At 39.4% G+C, this 21,893-nt stretch overlaps 3 protein-coding genes and 3 non-coding genes across 6 annotated transcripts in view; 2 read left to right on the forward strand and 4 right to left on the reverse strand.

The window, feature by feature from the left end:
- Nucleotides 1–7,546: 7,546 nt before the first annotated feature.
- nop58 (NOP58 ribonucleoprotein homolog (yeast)) lies at nucleotides 7,547–12,212 on the reverse strand. Its single transcript, XM_053314384.1, has 15 exons — nucleotides 12,091–12,212; nucleotides 11,535–11,611; nucleotides 11,395–11,447; nucleotides 10,952–11,076; nucleotides 10,735–10,871; nucleotides 10,466–10,530; nucleotides 10,026–10,160; nucleotides 9,774–9,919; nucleotides 9,440–9,566; nucleotides 9,089–9,252; nucleotides 8,852–8,986; nucleotides 8,679–8,740; nucleotides 8,435–8,589; nucleotides 8,213–8,346; nucleotides 7,547–8,111 (listed from the first exon to the last, which is right to left on the reverse strand). The coding sequence occupies exons 1-15, from the start codon at nucleotides 12,133–12,135 to the stop codon at nucleotides 8,046–8,048; spliced, it is 1,626 nt and encodes a 541-aa protein (XP_053170359.1). The 5' UTR covers nucleotides 12,136–12,212; the 3' UTR covers nucleotides 7,547–8,045.
- LOC128354634 (small nucleolar RNA SNORD11B) lies at nucleotides 9,322–9,404 on the reverse strand. Its single transcript, XR_008321101.1, has one exon. It is a non-coding gene; the product is annotated as a small nucleolar RNA SNORD11B (small nucleolar RNA).
- LOC128354632 (small nucleolar RNA SNORD11B) lies at nucleotides 9,647–9,729 on the reverse strand. The gene has a single exon (XR_008321100.1). It is a non-coding gene; the product is annotated as a small nucleolar RNA SNORD11B (small nucleolar RNA).
- LOC128354630 (small nucleolar RNA SNORD70) lies at nucleotides 11,267–11,354 on the reverse strand. The gene has a single exon (XR_008321098.1). It is a non-coding gene; the product is annotated as a small nucleolar RNA SNORD70 (small nucleolar RNA).
- Nucleotides 12,213–13,448: 1,236 nt separating the features above from the next.
- On the forward strand, nucleotides 13,449–18,110 carry nufip1 (nuclear FMR1 interacting protein 1). Its single transcript, XM_053314479.1, has 10 exons — nucleotides 13,449–13,703; nucleotides 14,226–14,311; nucleotides 14,426–14,530; nucleotides 14,634–14,696; nucleotides 14,783–14,859; nucleotides 14,951–15,043; nucleotides 15,141–15,313; nucleotides 15,484–15,624; nucleotides 16,033–16,292; nucleotides 17,319–18,110. Exons 1-10 carry the CDS (start codon nucleotides 13,451–13,453, stop codon nucleotides 17,865–17,867), a joined length of 1,800 nt encoding a protein of 599 aa, XP_053170454.1. The 5' UTR covers nucleotides 13,449–13,450; the 3' UTR covers nucleotides 17,868–18,110.
- A 541-nt stretch (nucleotides 18,111–18,651) lies between these two features.
- Nucleotides 18,652–21,893, forward strand: part of LOC128354215 (cilia and flagella-associated protein 47-like) — a 65,287-nt gene continuing 62,045 nt past the window's right edge. Inside the window, 4 exon segments of the mRNA XM_053314480.1 lie at nucleotides 18,652–18,795; nucleotides 20,911–21,068; nucleotides 21,182–21,297; nucleotides 21,603–21,741. Of these exon segments, the coding sequence (XP_053170455.1) occupies nucleotides 18,652–18,795; nucleotides 20,911–21,068; nucleotides 21,182–21,297; nucleotides 21,603–21,741 (557 nt within the window).

Here is a 21,893-nt window from a genome sequence, read left to right on the forward strand (position 1 = left end):
AAGTGTGAGTTAATTATACTGTAAATACGTTTGTATATGGAAGCTCTAACTGTTGGTGATTTGTTATTGTGGCAAAACCTGCAGCATGACGTCATAGCAGCACACCAGGGAATGTAAAGGCTAGGGGTGTGTCCAAAAAATCGATCCATCAATTAATATCGATTTTCTATTTAAAAATTTGATATTGATTCAAAATTCTGTGAACCGATTTTTTCAGAGAGAATAGATGGAAGCATGAAATTTAAAATAATAATTATAATTTGAGAGTTTACAACTTTGTCTTGTATTTGAACTGACACGCTTATCCATAATCTTTATGTACATTTTTTGAAAATCATTGGTTACATGATGACAACATAATTCATAGTGACATGATTTAAAATGCCACTGGTCTTAAGGGTAAATACACATAGATCCCAGTGTTGGATCAGACTCATGATTTAACTTTACTCTTCAAGAATTTGGTGTCCACACATGACTGCGTGTTAAAAAAAATTGTCTGACTTACAAAACAGAAACTCTGGTAACATAAAATCGAATCGAATCGAGAACCGGATCGAATCGGGACCATGTGAATCGGAATTGAATCGATTCAGGAAATCATTGACAATACCCAGCCCTAGTAAAGGCTGTTTTTCTGTTGATCAGTGTCCAAAAATATACTAAATGAACTTTGATTTACTGTTGTTGAAACAATAAACATGAAAACTATCAGGTAGAGTGAACGGAGTAGTATTGCACTCTCAGGACTCACCTCACCTGGTCAAAGTAACAAAGGCTCAAACGCCAAAAAACACTGGATCCTGCACCAATTACCACATTACCTTTAATATTGGATTTAAAATGTGTTGTCCATGTTTATTACATTTACAGAAGGCCTGTGCAGCTTCCAAATCAGAAGGTTGAAAGAACAGGGTATGGCATTGTAGTGTGTGTTTGTGAGACTGTAACACGACACAGGTAAGAGAGTCAAAGTAGCTTTTCAGAGGCAAAACATCACTTGGCAGCAGTCGGCCTGCAGGACAGTGCTGCTCTGTGTGCCGCTAATGACTGTGACCAACAGGCTTTTCCCACTGTTTCCTGAAGTGTGGGAGCAAAACCAACTTCCTCAGTTTACTCTGCGGATGCTTCAGAAGTGAAAACCTTTGAATGAGCTGCAACACACAGGATTCTGCATATTCTGCATATTCTGCTTGAGCTACACATGTTGAAATGTGGAGCAGCAGTGTATTATGAAAAGTATTCTGACTCAAGGGCTGCTGGTGGTGAGTTGCAAACATTAAAGGAGAAGTTCAGTCCCTTCATAATGCACTCACAATAAAAGCGATGGGAGATCTGAAGCTATTATGAAGCTTCATCCGTCCAAATGAGTCAAATCAAGTAGATATCTTTCAATGTTACAGTCTTTTTAGTTTTATATGTTACTATACTGCCACTACAGCTCAACAGGAAAACACAAAGAGGGAATTAGATGTTAAAAAGACTGTAAATGTGGAAGAAATCTCCTTTACTTGATAAACTTTTATGATTCACATAAACCTACTTTGCTCAAAACGAGGGCTGTATTTTTCCCCCCACCATTACTTTTATTAGAAGCACATTTAAGAGGGATCTTGTAATGGTCAGTACACCAAGAAAAGCCTGTTTCAGTGATCATATGACCTATCACCTGACTGTTGTTTTAAGAGAAATTTGAGAAATTAGCATCACTGCATGTAACATGACCCTGCAGAATGAGCAGCGATGATTGCAAAAGGGCAAGAGAGCGTCCCCGGTTGGTTCGAGACAGAGAGGGCGTCAGTGATTCTAATGGAGTCATTAGGGGAATAACAGCGACACTTATTTCTGATGCATATCAATGAATGGATATCAGTGTCAGGACCCAGCTCAAAGGACCACTGTTTGATCTTACAGCCAGGACAGGGCCGGCGGATTGTTTCAAGCTGGTCTATGCCATCCATTCTGATGAGAGGTGGTGGTGGGGTGAACAGAGGGAGGAGGGGTGGAGAGAGAATGGGGGGGTCACACAAAGTGAATGAGTAGGGAGAGAGAGGTAAAATAGAGCTGATTGTTAGAGTTGCTCCTGATCAGCCAGCCAGTGGGAGAACAGAGGGGGGCAGTGTCAGGGTACACACACACAAACACACACCGCAGACTTTCAACACACACTGTACTACGCTCACATATATGCTACACGTTATACACACACTGTAATGAGTGAGGGGGAGAGCAGCATGTGACTGAATAGCGGGTCTCGGTTCTGTAGGTGGACTTGGCTGACTGGTCCCGGATCAGCCACTCACATCTGTACGAGCCCTGCAGCACGTCTCATGGTGATTTTCGGAGAGTTATTGTGATTTTTTCTGGGATGTTTCTGCACTACACTTTCCATATATATCTAACATCTGTATATAGTTTTAAAAGGGCAGAACATTGAAAAGGCTATGATGTTCAAGATGAAGGACTACAAATGAACCGGATATTGTTTTTTCAGGAAAGGAAACAAGCCCAAATAAGCAACTACCATTTAGAAACAAGCCCAAAGAAACCACAACCCGCCACTACCAATATATACTACGACTAATACTACTACTACTACTAGTACTACTGCTACTACTACTAACCTACTACTACTAGTACTACTGCTACTACTACTAACCTACTACTACTAGTACCAGTACTACTGCTACTACTACTACTGCTACTACTACTACTAGCCTACTACTTCTAGTACTAGTACTACTGCTACTACTGCTACTACTTCTACTACTACTACTTCTACTACTACGACTACTACTACTACTAATACTACTACTGCTACTACTACTACTACTACAACTACTACTGCTAATACTATAACTACTGCTACTACTACTACAACAATAACTACTACATTTCACTAGTACTGCTAGTAGTACTAGTAGCATTTTACTAGTACTACTAGTACTACTAGTAGCATTTCACTAGTAGTACTAGTAGTACTAGTAGCATTTTCTTAAAACTTCCACTAGTACTACTAGTACTACTAGTGAAATGCAGCTAGTACTACTAGTACTAGTAGTTGCATTTCACTAGTAGTACTAGTAGTACTAGTGACAACATTTTAAAAACTTACATCCATGTTAGGGACAGACAGGAAGTGGAAGTGAAGTGTAAAAACATAAAAATAAAAGCCAAGATGATAGAATGGCTTTAATTCTATTAAACAGTAACACCCAACACAGTGCAAGCACAGGATCTAATAAAATAAATAAATAGGTCTACATATGCTACATCAATAAAGTATTTTGTTCTTTTCATTTAGACATAATATATATTTTATCCCAAAAATGTGTGATATATTACGTTGCTTACTTCTGTACAGCTTTGGGAAATACGCAGTCGCACAGGATTTAATCTGTTTTGATTTTCAAAGCCTGACTTGATTGTCAGCAGTATTGTAATCTCTGAAAGGGACTCATTTTGGTCACTATTTCCCCTAAAAAAGAAAAAACAAACAAAAAAGAAAAAGCTTAATTTTATATCTTGGTCCTTCAAAGTTGTCTCTGAAACTAGGCCTGGGATGGCTTGTGTCTGTGAAATGAGAAAATTAGAACTTTGTCGTAGAGTTAAACCAAACACATCGTTGGAAAGGTCTCGACCTGGAGAGTAACATATGTTGGTATGAAGGTTCTACATGGCTCTTGCTTTGAAATATTGACCTTTGAACCTTGACCTCGGTGCATGTTTGAAGGCTTATAATTCAGGAACGAAAGGGGCTTCAGACATGGGACCAACTGTTATAGAGAGCTCTGGACCTCAGCTATCATGTGATTATAGTCAACAACTGGGGGACCGGTAAATATGGCTAAAATGAATGTTCACCTATTTAACAATATTTAAAAACTGATTACACACGTGTGTTTACCGCCCCCTTAAACTCCTTAGTGTACTCCCAATTATAAAAATAACTCTCAGTATTTACAACTTCCAATTGTAGGAAAAACACTTAAAAAAAACAAGAGACAAACGATGCATCTGAACCGCTCGATGTGCCACCTGGTGGTTGTCGGTGCACACTGCAGCTGCTCCTGGATAAATGATTTCAACCCCTTCACTGTAATCACATCAATTGAAATGAGTGACATAGAGTCAACATATGAGTGTAATATGCTTGTTGTTGATAAAAGCGAGCCTAGCAGAGTTTATTTTTCTGATATAGGCTCATTCATTGTTTATAAAGTAGCTAAAAAACAAGAAGTTGTAGACACATTTGATTTTAATTATTATTGCATAATATGCTGGATGAGTTATTGCCACTCACCAGAAAAAATATAGTATACTATTTCTCTGTGGTTACTTGGTTTTAACCATCACCACTGCTAAATAATATGATGATATGATATGAATGATAAAATGTTCATGTGACCGTGTTGTGTTGTTTAAAAAGGCCAAAAGGAAAATGAATCAAGCAGTGAACAACAGAAAAACAATTGAATACCTTTATATTCATTGTCGTTAATAGAAAAAGTAATTCATTCTTGCTTTATCCTGCATGGATAGCAAGCAAAGAGCTGGTGGTTAACAACAGTGAAAACTGATCAGGCTTTATAGGGTTACATTTTGGCTGGGTGGACTTCTTGCTGGAGAGCCAATTCATGCCCCTGTCCTGCCTCCCGATTAGCATTTAGCGTAACTAGTGTTACTAGTGGGCATTTTGGCTCTTACTAGTTCAACTAGTAAACATTTTTAGCCTTACTAGTAGTACTAGTGAGGTCAAAAACTCCCTACTAGTGCAACTAGTGGACATTTTGGCTTTTACTAGTAGTAGGCCTACTAGTAAGGTCCAAAACGCCCTACCAGTGTAACTAGTAAGCATTTTGGCTCTTACTAGTACTACTAGTAAACATTTTGGCTCTTACTAGTAGTACTAGTAAAGTCCAAAATGCCCTACCAGTGTAACTAGTAAGCATTTTGGCTCTTACTAGTACTACTAGTAAACATTTTGACCTTACTAGTAGTACTAGTAAGGTCAAAAACAGTCCACTAGTGTAACTAGTCGACATTTTGGCTCTTACTAGTAGTACTAGAGGACATTTTGGCTCTTACTAGTACTACTAGTAAACATTTTGAGCTTTACTAGTCAACTAGTAAGGCGAATTTGCACTCAACTAGTTAACATGTCGGCGGTTTTGCAGCGCACTAGTTAACTAGTAAGACTTTGAGCTTTACTAGTTGGGTCCAGTAGTCGACTAGTGCGCAAAAAAGCGTACTAGTTGGGACTTTGGCGCTACTAGTGTGGCGCTCGGCTCAACTAGTACGGCTTTTGTCCGAACTAGTTGGCCAAAAGTGTCACTAGTTGCTGAAAAAGCATAACTAGTACGAGTTTTTGTTCGACTAGTACGGCAAAATGGCCAACTAGTTTGACAAAATGTCCAACTAGTGCTGCCAAAGACCGAACTAGTAGAGGAAACTTACGTTTGATATCAAGGATATGGAATAAATGCTCAAAGGGCTTTCCATAGTAGTAATAGTAGCAGTAATAGTAGTAGTAGTAGTAGTAGTAGTAGTAGTAGCAGTAGTAGTAGTAGCAGTAGTAGTAGCAGTAGTAGTAGTAGTAGTAGTAGTAGCAGTAGTAGTAGTAGTAGTAGTAATAGTAGCAGTAATAGTAGTAGTAGTAGTAGTAGCAGTAGTAGTAGTAGCAGTAGTAGTAGTAGTAGTAGTAGCTGTGGTAGTGGAGAGAGAGAGAGAGATAATTAAAGCCATACACAAAATCCTTAAATGTATTAAATGGAACAAAAGGCATTTTGCTGCTTAGGAGTCCAACTTTTCATTTATGTGATCAATAGTTTTTTATTTCTTCTTTCCAAATATATAATTTCACTTAAACTGTGAAATTCCAGAAAACAAAATTATACTATTTTGATTCATTTTAATGTAACAGAAGCAACTCCATGTGGTGACAAAAATGTGATGCCGTCGGTCTCACATTGAATCATCATATAAAATCATTTTTATATCCAATATAATTCATACCAGACCTCACATACCAAACCTCACAATTACAAATTCACCATTTTATATTTTTACTAATTTATTTATTTTTCTTTCAACAAATGCTATAAAAAATAAAACACTGAACTGACAACTAATTAAGCATTGTGTGTGTATATGTGTTTTAAAGCCTGACATGTCTTATTCACGTCATAGAGCTCCACTGATGTCCAAAAACTATGAAAAACACATCAGTGAGTCACATTGTTGTACTGGCTGACATGTTCCCTCATTACCATGAACACACACACATAGTTTATTCTGACTCAATGCCACACACACACACACACACACACACACACACACACACACACACGGTCCTGCTGGAAATACTAACTGGAACAGTGCACCACCATGTGGATTAATCTGTTGCTGAAAATAGTCTATGGAGCTTCTTCACTCTTAGTAACTGTTAATTGGCTGAATTCTATACAACCCTGAGAACAGAATACCAGGGATCATCTAATGGCAGTGACACAGACATGGTAGAGAAATCACAAAGTATTGTGGACACACTAAAACACTGTCTTATAGATCCTTTTCACAGCAGACATTTTGGTTTGTCAAAGCAGCAAGAGTTAATAATATAAGAGTAAATAATATTAATGATAGCTCCATTCCATTAATCATCCCAGTAAGACATGTCAGTGAGAGCATGCACAATACCAGAGCTCTGGACCTGACTAAAATTGAATACAACTGTCATTAATTTCATGGATTTAACCTGTTCTCCAAATCCAAATGTCTACTGTGAAATGGGTTTATTGTTTGAGACCAATTCAGACATGCACTCTTATCTCTTAAAAGGGTAAATACGATAGTACAGGAGCCCAGAGAATTTTCATTCATTGAAATATGTGTCATGTTAATTAGTGTGGCACAAGTAGAAAGCATAAAGTCAGCAAATCAAACAGTGACAGTTCTAATAGGTCAACTTTTCATGTGGAGGAAGATTTTATTTCTTCTTTCCAAACATAGTTTTCTTTCACTGTACTGAAGCATCCTTTGTGTCAGCTGTGTTGATTTAAAATCTGGCATGACTAAATTCATTGTAGTATGTAGAAAATGTGACCTTCACCTTTAAATATCAAACGATTAATTCATAAATTAATTCATAGATGTTATTTTACTCATTTTGGAAACATTTCCAAATCCTGCTGTCTCACACCCATTGCCCCTTATATAATAATTATAAGGTTGGAAGCCATCTACATCTTCTAAAAAGTTTAGTACCAATGTAGAATTCTCCCCATTAACTTCTGATCTCCCAGTGCCTCTTAACACCTTGAACAAGACACTGGAGAAAGTTACATTTATCTATATAACCTAGACTGGAAAATAATGTCTGACTGTATACAAATATTCATACTAGTATGTATGATTAAGTCAGAATAATCTATGTCCTGTATTACAGACGCATGCACAGGCTGATGATTTGCTGTTATATTCAATCTAACCTTCAACACTGAAAAATAGAAAGCATGATCACAAAAAAACCAAAGATCAGAAAAAATGTAGCTATCAATTTAATTTTTACATACAGGGTAACAAAAACTACATGTCGTGACAAAATGTGATGCCGGTAGTCTTGCATTGAATCACCTGATATAATTCATACCATCACAGGAAAAAATGTTTATTTGACCAGGGCAGAATTCACAGTCTGACAATAAGAAGGTTGTTGTCACATGAGAATTGGAAAGTCTTTCTTCATCAACTCATCTCTCTGAGCTGAGCCTGATACAGATATGTTCACAAATGAACATCAAAATAAAAAATGGTCAAACCAGGGTGGCAGATCACAAACAAAGAAAATACATTTTTCAGTTATTTTCTGTCCGGATATAAATGTGTGACTTTGCACCACAGCTCACTTTCAGTTATAAAGAGGAGATCCACTCATTTTGATCTTAAAACATAAATTGTCAGTACAGTAATGTCTTTGTTAGATATAATGTAACGACATGAAATTAAAAAAGACAAAATAAAAATATATACAGTCCACATCCTTTTCACTCGTCATCTTCCTCCTCCTCCTTTACCTTCTTTTTTTTCTTCTTTTTCTTCTTTTCTGATGACTGTACACAGAGACAAAAATTGAGCAGTTAGAAAAACATTCAACAGCAGGATGATTTAAAAAAACACAGGAAAACTTTAGACTTTCCAAAACAAGTCTTACCTCTGTTACTGTTACCTCCTCCTCTTCCTCCTTTGTTTCCATAGCTTCAGCTTCAGCCTCTTTCTTGTCCTTCTTCTTCTTCTTCTTTTTCTTGGGAGTCTCTTCTGCTGCTGCTGACGTCTCTGGTTCTTCTTCTGAAGAACATGCCAATAAAATCTCTTAAGCATCACAATTACACTGAAAACTGAACAGCATGATTAGTTTCACTCCAGTTCAACCCACCTTCTGCTACTGCTTCCTTTTTGGCCTTTTTGGATTTAACTGGTGGTGTTGCCACCTCCTCATCATCATCCTCGTCCTTCACCTCTTCAAACTTTCTCTTCTTTGAGGTGGAGGGAATCGTAGAATCTCCAGACGGATCGTATAGTCTGACTTCACTGAGGTGGGAAAAAAAGCAGGTATTTAACTCCTGTGATTTGTACATTTGGAAAACTCATCCTTGGAAAACAACAGTTTGACTATTCACCTCTTGTGTTGGTATTTGTCTGCCTTTGCCATTGCTTTGCCTGTTCCACTGATTTTTCGGATCTAAAAAAGAAGCCAGAGCAGACATTAGATACATAAACACTGACCTGTTTATGTGCTTGTAATTTTCTATGTTTTTGTTTTTTAATGTCAACAAAACCCAGTTGTACTCACTCCTTTCTCCTCCAGCTGACGCAGTCTGGCCTCCAGCTTGGCACGGTTCTCTACTCCCATTTCTGCGTTTGTGTCCTCTCCCAGCGCATCGTAACGAATAGCCAGAGCTGCCTTAGCTGCCAGCATTCTGGAGATCTGGACAGATATCACACAAAAACATAACCTGTTTATTTTTTGACACCTAGACTTTGTTTACCTGTTATAACTTGTCTGAGCTGCTGGTCCCTCTGGACTTACCTTGCCCTTATTCTTGGCAGTGGTCTGGCCCACGAGTGAAGCGTGGTAAATGAGACCATACTTGGGTGTGTCTTTGCGGGTCTTCAGGGCTCTGAACAGAGCCTTTTCTGCTCCGAGGATCTGCACTGTGGAGGCTGGATGCTTTGCCAGATTCAAGAGGGAACCTTAAAAACACAGGAAAGATAATTAGAACCATGATGTTCTCACTGGTACATGCCCATTAGGACTCTTAATGTAAGCTCAGATGAGGTAGTGACTTAAAAGCATCATTCTTTTTCAGGAAAATGACATTATGTCATGATCATCACCGCTTTTGGCTGTTTTACATTCAGCCCTTCCTCCACAACTCACCAGCATGTGAGATGAGACGGGCGCCGACCAGCTCACCCACCATTACTGTCAGGTTAGGAGCGATTGCCATCATTCTGTTCTTCAGGTAGTCGTACAGCTGAGTACGGTACTCTGAAATCTCAATCACCTGTTCAAAAGAGAGGGATCACATTTATATTACAACTGCCAGCCAGTCATCAGAAAACAGCTAAAAGTGCTCAGAGGAGGTGACTGTTCAGATGAGGTAGTGACTTAGAACCCACATGTATATTTCTGGATAAAGACAAATGTCATCATCATCACTACAGCCACTTTAGTCAAATACAATACTGGTAATGATGGAAGAGGGACGTACCTGATCACACAAGTGCCTTATGTTGCCGATGTCCTGCTCTGACACTTCTGTTCCCATGGAGATCTCAGCAGCCAGTTTCACCTCGGCCTCGATTTCCTCTGGGAGGAGCTCTGACAGATCACTGCCGGCCACGTTTGTGCGATCGCCTGGAGACAGATGGTGTGGACGTGACATTTAGCGACACTACAAAACTGGCAGTGACACTTCTGTACCTTTATAGGACAGTTATCTACCAGTGCAGAGTATATTTACCTATGAAGCGGACAGATTTGCAGTAGGCCAGGTTGTCTGTGATGATTTTTCCCAGCTCAGGAAAGTGCCAGCCGTACCATTCTCTGCAGCGCATGATGTAGTTGTTAAGCTCTTTGTCCAGGTCATCCAGAAGACCTGAAGAAACAAAAAACAAACACTTGACAACATGTCCACATACACAACAGCAGACATTACAGACATTATTCTTCACTAAAGCTGAAGTCATTGGTCAATTCATTGTGATGAAATAAAATCACTAGTTTCAGATTCTCAAATAGGATCACTGATTTTCTTTGTCTTCCATGATAGTGAAGTTTTTTATGAGCAATTAATCAAGAAAGTAATCTTTAAATTATTGGAACGTAAAAAATAATCATTAGTTTTTGCTCTATTCAGAACAAAAGGTTTTTTCATCATAAAAACAAGTAAATACCACTTACTGATGGCCTGCACAATCATGGTATCCACTTTGTCTGGACTGAACTTCAGCTTATAACGGGACAAACTGGAGAACACAAGGAAAAGACAACATATTAGTGAGTTGCGTCACACAGAAAACCTATTCTCAATTCTCCTGCTTCATGTTACAGACTGCTGCCTCAGCGGTAGTGACGAATGCTGAGGAAAATCCACAGGGACGTTTCAGACAGCAAGTGTAATCATGGGCAGCAGTCGTGTTTGATCGACCTTGTATCTGTGTGCCACCTACCTGTGAGCCAAACCCAGAGACATGGCGCTCAACTCCTTGGGAGGAAGTCCAGTGATGAGGCCCTCCATCTGGCTCCTAATGCATCTCATCAGTTCAGCGACGGCAGGGCTGTGGACGCAGCTCACATCCATCTTTTCCTGAAAACCAGATCTGGGTAAATATAAAACTCTTGCAAATAATTCTTAGTTACGGAAAAGTGTAACTGTGGGTCACTTACTTTAATAATCCCACCAAGTTTTGCATCGCTGATTGCCAGCTGCTCGTGAGCCTCCTTGGCCACGACCTTCTTCAGCGCTTTCTTCAAACTCTTGCCGATTTTCCCCTCAACAAGTGCAGTGGCAGCTGAGGGACAGACATTAGGAACACTACATCAAACACACTGGAACACCTGCATGAGCTTGTGCATGAAACCAGTCCAACTTATATCAATCAAGAAGAATAATTGAGAACATCTGGGCTAATTCTGCTCAAAAATGTCCAATTTTATCTCTGTTAAGTTGAAAAAGTGGTGGCTAAACTTGTGCCAACATCAAACTGTATGGTCTCAGTGGTAGTGACGAATACTGTAGAATGCCTCATGTTTTAATCAGACACAGAAACACATCACAGACCACACATCTCAAGCTTTGGACGGTGCAGCAAGGTGAATGGACATATTACCTGCTAAGGCTTCTGTTGTATCCTGAAACTTCTCAAAGTGCTTCAGCTTCACACTGTGGCAAGAAAAAAAGACACATTTAATCGAACAGAAATGAGCCACAATGTGTCAAATCAGACAACTGTCAGCTGTCGACACTTACATTTTATTCGCCTTTTCTGTTGTTTCAAACTCTTTATACAGGCTGTCAACCTGCTGCAGCTTCGACTCATCGAGGACCTGAAATATATTGAAGTCAGTTACCACACTGTGAAAAAAAGCTCTGATGCATAAAACTACAAAGGCAAGGGTGTAAAAGGTCGCAGATCCAATCTAAAATATTGCATTCAAGTCGATCACATTATAACAGCAACATAATTTACTAAATCACCAGTAAAGCATGCCTGGGAACACATTCCTTATCTAGAAGGGACCCTCAGCGTGCACACGTGGTAACAGGGCCTTCACACTACCTTCTCACTAAATGGAAGCTTATATATTAACAATGAGCTTCGTACGGAAAAGCTTGAATACTCAATACTCTTAAACAAGTTCAAATATTACATTAGTATTTTTATCATAACCGGTAACTTATAACAGAAGCACCATGCGCTTGCAGTAACTACCGCTTGCTGTGTGCTAACTTAAGCTATCTCAACTAGCTTTCTCCTAATAATGGTTCAATTTTAACTGACAGGGTAAAAAAGTTGAATACATACTTTGAATATTGCATATCCAGCGGCGGTCTCAAATAACACGAGCATTTTGGCGGTAGGCTCGAGTCTTTTTTGAGTTTAGCTACTCTCTACGTGGAGAGCTTCACGTTTTCACTCCAGTCACCACGCTGCGGCTGAGACACATGCGATCAGCAGGAAGCCGCCACGCTCTTCTTCTTCTGCTTCGGAAAAAACAGACTACACGGTACAATGGCGCACTGCTGCCCCTACTGTTTGTCATTGGTACTCCTTTTGAAAGTGATATATGAATTGGAAAGTAAAAACCTCCTCTTTTCTTTTCCCCATGCATTCGGCCACATTTGTTTTACTGACATGATTATAAATGAAGTGTATTGTGACCGTTCATATTGTATGGCTTTTATGTGTTTTAGTGTTAGTTCTTTGCCAAGTAATCTGCTTCCTCAGCCCAATGAAAAAATGTAAAATGATGACTATTCTGGGCACAGGTTTCATACTCTTCACTGTTAATCTGTCAATCTACAATGTAAACAGATATGGAATAACTAAAAAAACATATCATATGGGGATTCCTGAGACTACACTTTTCCTTCACACCAATGTGTGTGGTACCATAATAGAAAACCCACACACCCTGCCTTGTGAATTTTATTTGATAAACCTCTGTCAGTTTATCTGAATGGTCTGGGCTTGAATTTGGTTTCTCCTATTGTAGTTAAAGCTACTGCTGAATCACTGCATATGGATGAGTTATTGTCCTCTACCCACCAAAGCCCCCATAATAATGCCAGCATCTGTGCTGTGAAACTGATGTCTGAGCTGAAATTCGGTCCCTTTTAAGTAAGCTGTCTAAAATGATAAAATATTACTTAAATGTTTTAAAAGTTATAATTACATTGTATTTTATTTTTCAAAAAAACAACAGCAAAAACAGAGCTGGTGTAGGAGAAAGTGTAGTGACACATTTTTTGACTATGCAGTCGTCTTCATACTTAGTAGCTACTTTTAAATAACATTTTTCTACAAATGGGAAATAATAAATAATCCAGAAAACAATTGGCTGCAGTTTAACATGTTATGAACAAAACTATGATATGTATATTATGATAGCTGTCGTTAATATTTTGCCTTTGCTCCTTCCAGTTTTGTTGTTTTAAGGTCTTGACGTTACACACTGAAATACTCGGTGGCGACATGCAGCTTTAACGTTGGTTTACAGTCCGCCAGTAAAAATGAAGAAGAAGTAGTTCCTGGTGTGGCGGAAGTGACGGCATCATCGTGTATAAACTACAGCAAAACATGCACATGTGAGAGCTGCGTGGTGAGCCAGCCACACTTCAAATTATTTCACTGTCGACGCAAAGAAAGACGACAGTTGTCCAGTATGAGTGAAGCGGGACACTATCCTCCACCGGACTTCAGCTGTCCTCCTCCAGACTTCCTCCAGCCCTTCCAGCAGCAGCAGCAGCAGCAGCAGCCCAGCTCCAGCAGCTTCCACCCCGGCATGTGGAGCTGGGCTGAGTCGCCCTCCGAGCCCAGCTGGGATTACAACGGTCAGGCGAGCTGGAACCACGGGGCATCGTCAGGGTATGGTTTCCAGTCAGGCCGTGGAAACTATGCACCTAAACGTCCATACGGTGAGCAGTCTGTCACGTTATGGTCTATTGAGTAATGGTGATCAAACTAATCTACTGTCTTCATCTACACACATAAAAAAAGTAGATTTTTGTACTGATGTTACTTGTAATAATTGATATAACTTATCAATCAACAAAATCACAGCCAGTCTTACTTAGTGTCTGTAATATCAATGTATAGTTTTGATGTTATCTCTTTCAATATTACTGTTGCATGATTTACTGAATAAATATTTTTACTTGACAACAGTAAAAATACATGTAAGACTATAGTAGTCACTCAGTCCTGACTTGAATTAAATTCAAGGGTAAAACACAATAAAGAAAAAACACAGGGGAAGAGGGGTGATAGGATGATAGATAGACTTATGTGACTGTATCATCATTCATGAGGAATTAAAGCATCTACTTTAATTCAGTTTCAGGTATAGGTGTGTGTGTGTGTGTGTGTGTGTGTGTGTGTGTGTGTGTGTGTTTTAATGTGTCATGCTGTCATGCCTCTAACTTGAGTTGTGTCCTCAGGTCAAAACTTTGGTCATGAATGGCATCAAGGTGGACATCGAGGTGGGAGGCAGAATTATGGACCCCCTGGGAACCATGGAAAAAAGGTAATAATTTGTCATAACATCAGCAATCAAATTAGGATGATTCCCTGGCAGCACTTTATCATACACCTGAATGAGAACAGCTGTATGAGGAACTGATCTGTTTTTAACCCACAGCAGAAAAATAAGAAAGAACCAGAATATTCCCATTTTTGTGACACGTGTGACCGGGGCTTCAAAAACCAGGAGAAGTATGATGAACATATTTCTCAACATGTCAAGGTAATTTGATATGAATGACATAGCATATTTGCTTAATTTGATGTTTTTTATGGTAATGATTATTCACATTTTGCTGACTACCTCAATCAATTATCTTTCTTAGTGTTCTGTGCCAGACTGCAACTTCACGGCTCATGAAAAAATAGTCAGCATCCACTGGAAAAATGTAAGTCAAATAAGTCGCTGCATAACATTTCAAACATGTCAGTATTTTTCTTTTGCCTATATCACTATTTTCCCTCTTGACTGCAGAACCACAGGCCAGGAGCAAAAAGAATCAAGCTGGACACACCAGACGAGATTGCAAAGTGGAGAGAGGAGAGGCGCAAGTCAGTATTCACAAGTAGACGATAAAAACTGTCAGTTCTGCTCTATGAATCTCTTCTGTTGTTCAACCTGAGCTTTCATTTGTCTTTCCAGAAACTATCCAACTCTTCAGAATATGGAGAAGAAGAAAAAGGTGATGGAGGTGCGGGAGGAGACGGGAGCCGTTCTAGAGACTGCTCAGTTTGGGTAAAATAATGTAACTTCATGCTATTGTTGCAATGTTCAACTATGAACCATTCTTTTCTGAATTAATTATGTCAACGTGCATTTTTTTTATGCACAGGCGAATGAGAGGCAGAGGGCGAGGAAGGGGTCGAGGCCGTGGGTGGGGTCACAGAGGGCAACATCCACGAGGCCCGTACCCATCGGATGGTGGCGCTGCAGAGAGACCTCCACACCTCACCCAGCCCTGTAGGGATATCGATCCACTGGGAGCGCTGGCCAGCAGTGATCATGGTGAGCCAGCAATCTGTGATCTGAGTGGGACAATGCACAGAATTCAAAATATGTCACTGTACTTTTATTGTCACAGTCATTGATTGAGGCATTATTTTGGGCTGCCCAACAAATTAAGCCACTGTTAACAGTTAATGGAAATGATGACACTTTCCCTCACATGCTTCCAGATTCTGACAGAGAGGAAGCAGCAGCTGCGTCCAAAACTGATAACGTGGTTGTGCCCCCTAAAAAGATGAGTTCAGCTCTGGGCTCACTGGTGGCCAACTATGGCTCCATGACTGAGAGTGACAGTGATGAAGAACCAGAGGGTGAGTTTGCCTCCATCCTTAAACATGACACAATCTGTGCCGGAAGTGCAATGTAGAAGACAGAACATTTGCCTGAAGTAGGCACATAATCCACATTATACCTGTAATAATGCTTAGTCCATGTGTTCAGAGATGGGCCTACACACATATACAGATACACATATATAGTCTTATTGGTTGTGCTTGGTTTTATTCAGTAGTCCAGTCCATCAGGACATCTGTAGACTTACTATCACGATCCATTTCATGCTTCAGTTTTTGTTGGCTTTTTTTTTTTCACTATACTTGTACCCTAGATAATTAAGTAATTCATTTCACCCAAGAAAGGCTGTACTGTAATTCCCAATTTATAAATTACCGTGACTTTTTCTGTACAGGGGTTCTAATATAACTTTTCTTGTGTTTCAGCTGCCCCGATTAAGAGAGCTAAAGACCTGCTGCAAGAAAACCAGGCTTTACTAAACACAATAAAGCCAAAATCCCAGGACGGAGGACCCTTTAAGGGCACGGAAACCTCACCACATGATGCAAAAACTCACAATGGCTCTGCCCATCACACTCCAAACAACAGAGGAGGAAGAGGTGGAAGAGGAGGCAGGGGAAGAAGGGGCGGTAGAGGAGGATTCCAAGATACACCGCAGACACGTCGTGCAACTCTACTTGAGATGGTAAGAACCCAGCTGAGATTATACAAACTATGTATTATATTTTACAGGATTCAAATTTCAGAAATTGAACGTTTTTAAAGTTTCACTATTCAAAGTATAGATCTTTTTTTTTATACTCACATTTTTATTGAGATTTTGTACATTTAAACAGAGATATACATATTTGAATTATATATTCCATTGCAGTCCCAGATTTGAACAAAAAGATGGGACAGATATGTTGAACACAAAACAAAAACATAACAGACATGGTTACAGGAATCCATTATAAAGATACATAGTACTTCTGAATCAGTTAGTGTTTAAACGTCTTTCACTGTGTCATACAGCATCCATTTCTTCCACTTAGTCACAAAGATACTTTCCCTCATTCTAAACTGGTAGGTCATTCTCTCCATGGTGCAAACCTCTCATGATTTCTAGCCACTGAGTTATACTGGGTGGTTTAGTCTTGCACCAGTTTCTTGTTATTGCCTTTTTGCATGTGATCAATAATATTTTGGTTAAATATCTATCTTTTTCCAGAACATAGTCATTCAAACTTCCAAGATGCATAACTCTACATTCCCTAGGTATTACATATCGCAGAATGTCTTTAATTATGTTATGAGGATTTTCCCAAAATTAGTTGAGTTCATGACACTTCCAGAAGATGTGTGTATGATTTGCTTCTCCACAAAGCCGCCAACATGAATGTTGAGAACCAGTTTGTTTACTCTTCAGTTTAGGTGTAATGAAGTAACGGGTCAAGTTTTTCCACCCAAACTCCCTCCATGTTTTTGAGTTTGTAGTTGTGTGTTGCATTTCACACATATCATGCCATTCTTCCAGAGTAATGTTGATGTTCACTTCCCTCTCCCACTTCTCCTTAATGTACAGAGTAGAAGTAGCTTCGGAGTCTCTTAGGCTTCGGTACAGTACTGAGCTTGCCTTGAGTTTATTTCCACTGTATCAAAGTATAGATTTTAACAAACCTGTTTATTTTTCAGCAGTTTCAGCTTCTCTGTTTTATCTTTCTCTGTTTAGTTACTGGCCCCAGATATCCGCCATGAGAGGAATGTCCTCCTGCAGTGTGTACGCTATGTTGTCCGAAACAACTTCTTTGGGCTGGAGAGCAAACCTCAGAGTCAGGAGGGGACCAAGGCTATGCCATCTATCACAACTGTAGAACATGAAGGGAGGCAGAAAAAGCCATCAGAGTCTTTGCGTGGTGGAGAGAGAGGTGCAGCAGAGGGTGCCGCTGCATCTCACGAAGGTGATAAGGAAGATTTAGTACCGAGTAAAGCTTGTGTGGCCACAGGTGTTGAAGTCGACCAGTGCTTGCCACAAAACTGTCAGGACCAGCGTTTAGAGAATGGCCATGTTTGCTCAGAACCATCAAAGGATCCTCCTGCCGACTCGGTTCAAAGCGCAGAAGCAACTGCTGGGCAGGTTGCAGACGATTTCTCCCAAAAGGCTCAACAAACAAGTTCCAGGGACTGCCACAGCCTTGTTCTGACAGCCACAGAGAAAATCACATCTTCCTCTAATGTTTATGATGACGAAATATGGGAGAGCTCGGGAGGTATTATATAAAATGCTAGTAAATTACTAATAAAGATATTATTATTTTGTTCTAAAACATAATACTCGGACATTTCAGAATACAGAGTGATGTTAAGATCATATCCACAGAGATCCTTGGTTTTTCTCTTTCTTTTTTTTTAAGAAATGTCATTTTTATGTGTATTGATATTAGTATCACCAGTTATATTTTTGTAACATACAATGTACTGAAGAAAGAATCTTTTTTTTTTTTTTTCTTGGGAAATAAATAACATCGACTCTATTGATAATTAGTACATAATGTGCAGTTCGGTCAGGAGATGAAAGGTAATCCATATTATTTGCACAGTCATTTCTTATATTTGTATAATTAACACATTTTATTGGCTACATAAAACAATCCATGAGCACTAGGCCAGAAGATGTAGAAAATTGTTGTAAACTGAGACATGTCCCATTCGAACGAAACATTCTATCCCACTGAAAAGTAATGCTCTATCTTGACACTCGTACTTTGAAAACATTATATTTAACTGAAATATACAGGAAACAATGGTTAGCTGTACAGATGCAACAGCAGCTCCGTCCACCTGAACTGCCCACGGGTATAAAACGAGCGCAACCACGGAGCGAGTCGTCGCTTAGAAACCACCTGAACTGTCAACCTTTATTTGGTCTGCAGCAACATTTGGGTAGCAACAGTAGTGTTGTGTATCGGTATGCGGGTGAGCAAGTTACGCGATAAATTACTTTGAAATATATATTTGTGGTAGTTGGCACATGTAAATAAGTAAAAAGTAACTGAAGTCATATCATGGCTGAAAGTTTTGTTCGAGTGGACCCACCTTACGTCGCGTTTAACGACGTGAAAGTCGGGAAGGTTTACAAGACAACAGTGACTGCAACTAATGTGGGAAAAACGTCGAAGAAAATGAGAATTGTAAAGCCCAAGTTGAAGGTAACGTAAGCTAAAAGGAGTTTTTTAATAACTTTACGGTGTTAAAATTACGCAAGGCGGTGAAGTTGGAATTTAGCAAAAGTGCGTCTTAGCGAGGTTAATCATTATCAATTAAGCTAGCTAATTTCCCTTTTTCGTTACCTAACCGGACGTTTATTACTCAATATGGACGTTGGTGATTTAATGCTAACACGGCCATTATTATAAACCGTTATTTACTTATCTATTATTTGATACTATCTATCTATCTTCTCAGCTAGACTCTCATCTTACATTTCAATGGAATTAGGTATTTCTTGTGGTAACAATATAAAGAAAGAGAATTTGTGCAAATATAATGTGTAAATATATATAAACATCATTTTTCCAGGACAGTCTTTTTTTCATTTTCTCTTTTATATATATTTATAGTCTTTCACGTTTCAAGAAGTTCTTAATTAGATAGATAGATTATTTTATTTGTCCTTTCAGAAAATTGTTCTGTGCCGTTTTCAGTGCATCTGACACAAGTGCAAAGACATTACAATAAACAAGAACACAATAGACAAACCATACACCCACCCTCCCAGGACAAAAAGACAGGTTGACAATAGGACAAAAAACCCAACTTAAATACAGTACAATACTAAAGTGCAGTTATTCAGTACTAAAGTGCAATGTGCTATTCAGTCTTAGTTGTCTTATTTAACATGGATATGCTGGTAGGTATGAATGATCTGCGGGCTCTGTTTGTCAATGTGTCCCTTCTTCTCAGGGGTGGAACTAGAAATTTTTTCAAGGGGTGGCCAGGGGGTGGGCAAGAATTTATGAGGGTGTCCCAACTAATACAAATTATTATTGTGTTACTTAAGTACAAGATCAAAAATAATGCTTAATCTGTCAAAATATCCATTGTTACAATGTCATGCAATTTACTGCCCCTGTGTGCTCTGACCTGGTGGTGATAGAGAAGCTCCTTGTGTCTGACCACACTGGCCAGCTGCTGGTATCAGGAGTGGGGTCTGTCTGGGCTTCATTTATGTGTAATCTATACTTCTGAAATATCTCCCTTTCTCTTAATTTTTCATCTGTCTCTATACAAGAAAAGTCATTCTGATAGCACATCTTGATGTGTTAGGCAGAAAACCTTTTTTTCCTCATTGAGGTAGGTTGCTTTAAAATCATCTATGAGCCTCCCTATAAAGGAAAAAGAGGGAAGCACTGCCTGATGGTAAGAGAGAAAGAGGGAGAGTAAGAAATATCTGAATAAGATCATGCCAGTTTTTCCATCCCCAAAAGCTTAATGCTTTTTGGAGGATTTTCTCAACATCTCTCACTCTTTTTAGTTTATCAGAGATGTGACCAATGTGTGTGTTAGGTCTTAAGGTTTATTTTGATACCATGGCCATCACTGTAGCTGTACAGTTGAGCCATGTACATCCAATCGCGGATGCCCGGAAATATTTCAGCTATAGCGATCTTTTGCTCTGCGTGTTGACAACACTGACAACACGTCTTGTTAGTTCGTGTATCAGAGTGAAGGGGAGAAGGTGGAGAGTGAGGGAGTTCGCACTTGCAGTCCTTGACCTGAGTTGACTTATTGTCTGTACATTTACTGAAAACTCACAATGACATTGTTCCCTCATTCAAAACTATTCTAGTGCAAAGTGCTTGTTTTCTGTGATAATTATGACTCATCATAATATACATTAAAACTTACTTGAGATGTATCTCCTGAAAGAATGTCCTCTTGATCTTGAAAGACGTTAATTCTGCCGTCCACGCTTGTCTTCTCTTAATACTGTTTCTTCCCAACAACAAATACACATACAGTGACCTGTCACTGGCACGTGGGGTGTCCAATCAAATTCCTGAGGGGACCCGGGCCCCCCTGGCTACCCTTTTGGTTCCGCGCATTCTTCTTCTTCTCTAAAGTTGTCCCTCCATTAACTCTCTATGTCTTATCTGAATCTATAAGCAGTTGGGTAGTAAGATTCATATATCTCTTACAATATGTGTCTCTAAATGCCTGCCATTTGAAACTAAAAGTGCTACCAAAGCAGTCCTTATACTATGTATTTGATGAATGCCCTCATTTTCTCCTTCTTTCTTCTATCTTCTTCCCTTCTTCTGCAGATGTTTAAGTTCATACTTACCAACCCAGCTGAGGTCGTGGCTCCTGGTCTGTCTATAAGTGGCGTGCTGACATTCACTCCAGAGAAGAGAGAGGAGCTCAGCGACTGCCTTCTGATTCATATAGATGCTGCGGAGACCATTAACATTCCACTGCTGGTGTAAACAATCCATACATCTGATTTACAGCACGATAATGATTAATTGGCACACAACTATCTCAGCAAGTGTTTTGACAGGTTATTTCTCTGGCTCGCTGTGCGTGCTCCTCTAGGTTTCCCAAAACTGGTTTCCTACTAATGGACTCAGAACTAGACTTTGGCTGTGTTGCTGCCAGCAGTCAGGTGATCAGCAGATATCATCCTATAATCAATCTGGGATTAGCACCAGGTAAATCAAGCATTTTCTTCTTGGCCTGGCAATACGGTAAATAACATGTAGTAATGACTCATTTTTAAGCATTGCCATTCACAATGCCATTCACTTCTTTTACTTAATCAAATAAATAATCACTCATTGGATTTCATTGTTTGTTCAAATTAACACAGATGGTGGATGCAGGCATGGGAAACATTGTAACTTATGTCAATGATACAGGATACACAGTATATTCATGGTCTCATTAGATACTATTTTGTAAATTCAGTCTGTGAGATAACACATGTATATATGAGAATTGTGTGTATGCATTGCAGGTGTGTTCCAGGTGCAGTACAGCGGAGACCCCTCAGTCACACTCTCACCCTGCAGTGGAGTCATAGCAGCTGGCACCACCCAGTGGCTGAAAGTTGAACTGCGAACAGACAGACCCAGGCAGATCAATGAGACAGTTCAGTAAGGACACCTTCACACCTATGATTTGGTTTATTTCATCTGACCAAAGGAAAAAATTAGATATTGCTGCATGGCTGGGTTAGGATACTAAATACTATAGCCCCTATTTTCTATTAAAGATATGTTGTAAGCTGGTTAGAGTGCATGCCATA

Source organism: Scomber japonicus, chromosome 24 (genome assembly GCF_027409825.1).
Source record: "Scomber japonicus isolate fScoJap1 chromosome 24, fScoJap1.pri, whole genome shotgun sequence".
NCBI classification, from domain to species: Eukaryota; Metazoa; Chordata; class Actinopteri; order Scombriformes; family Scombridae; genus Scomber; species Scomber japonicus.

Bases quoted from the DNA above. Each gene is read 5' to 3' on its own strand.
- nop58 (XM_053314384.1), bottom strand. From the start codon at position 12,135: ATGCTCGTGTTATTTGAGACCGCCGCTGGATATGCAATATTCAAA. The intron at 9,920-10,025 runs GTAAATATACTC...ATCTGTCTCCAG, and splicing joins CAAATCTGTCCGCTTCATAG to GCGATCGCACAAACGTGGCC. The intron at 9,567-9,773 runs GTACGTCCCTCT...TCTTTTGAACAG, and splicing joins TAAGGCACTTGTGTGATCAG to GTGATTGAGATTTCAGAGTA.
- nufip1 (XM_053314479.1), top strand. From the start codon at position 13,451: ATGAGTGAAGCGGGACACTATCCTCCACCGGACTTCAGCTGTCCTCCT. The intron at 14,312-14,425 runs GTAATAATTTGT...TTTAACCCACAG, and splicing joins CTGGGAACCATGGAAAAAAG to CAGAAAAATAAGAAAGAACC. The intron at 15,625-16,032 runs GTGAGTTTGCCT...CTTGTGTTTCAG, and splicing joins CAGTGATGAAGAACCAGAGG to CTGCCCCGATTAAGAGAGCT.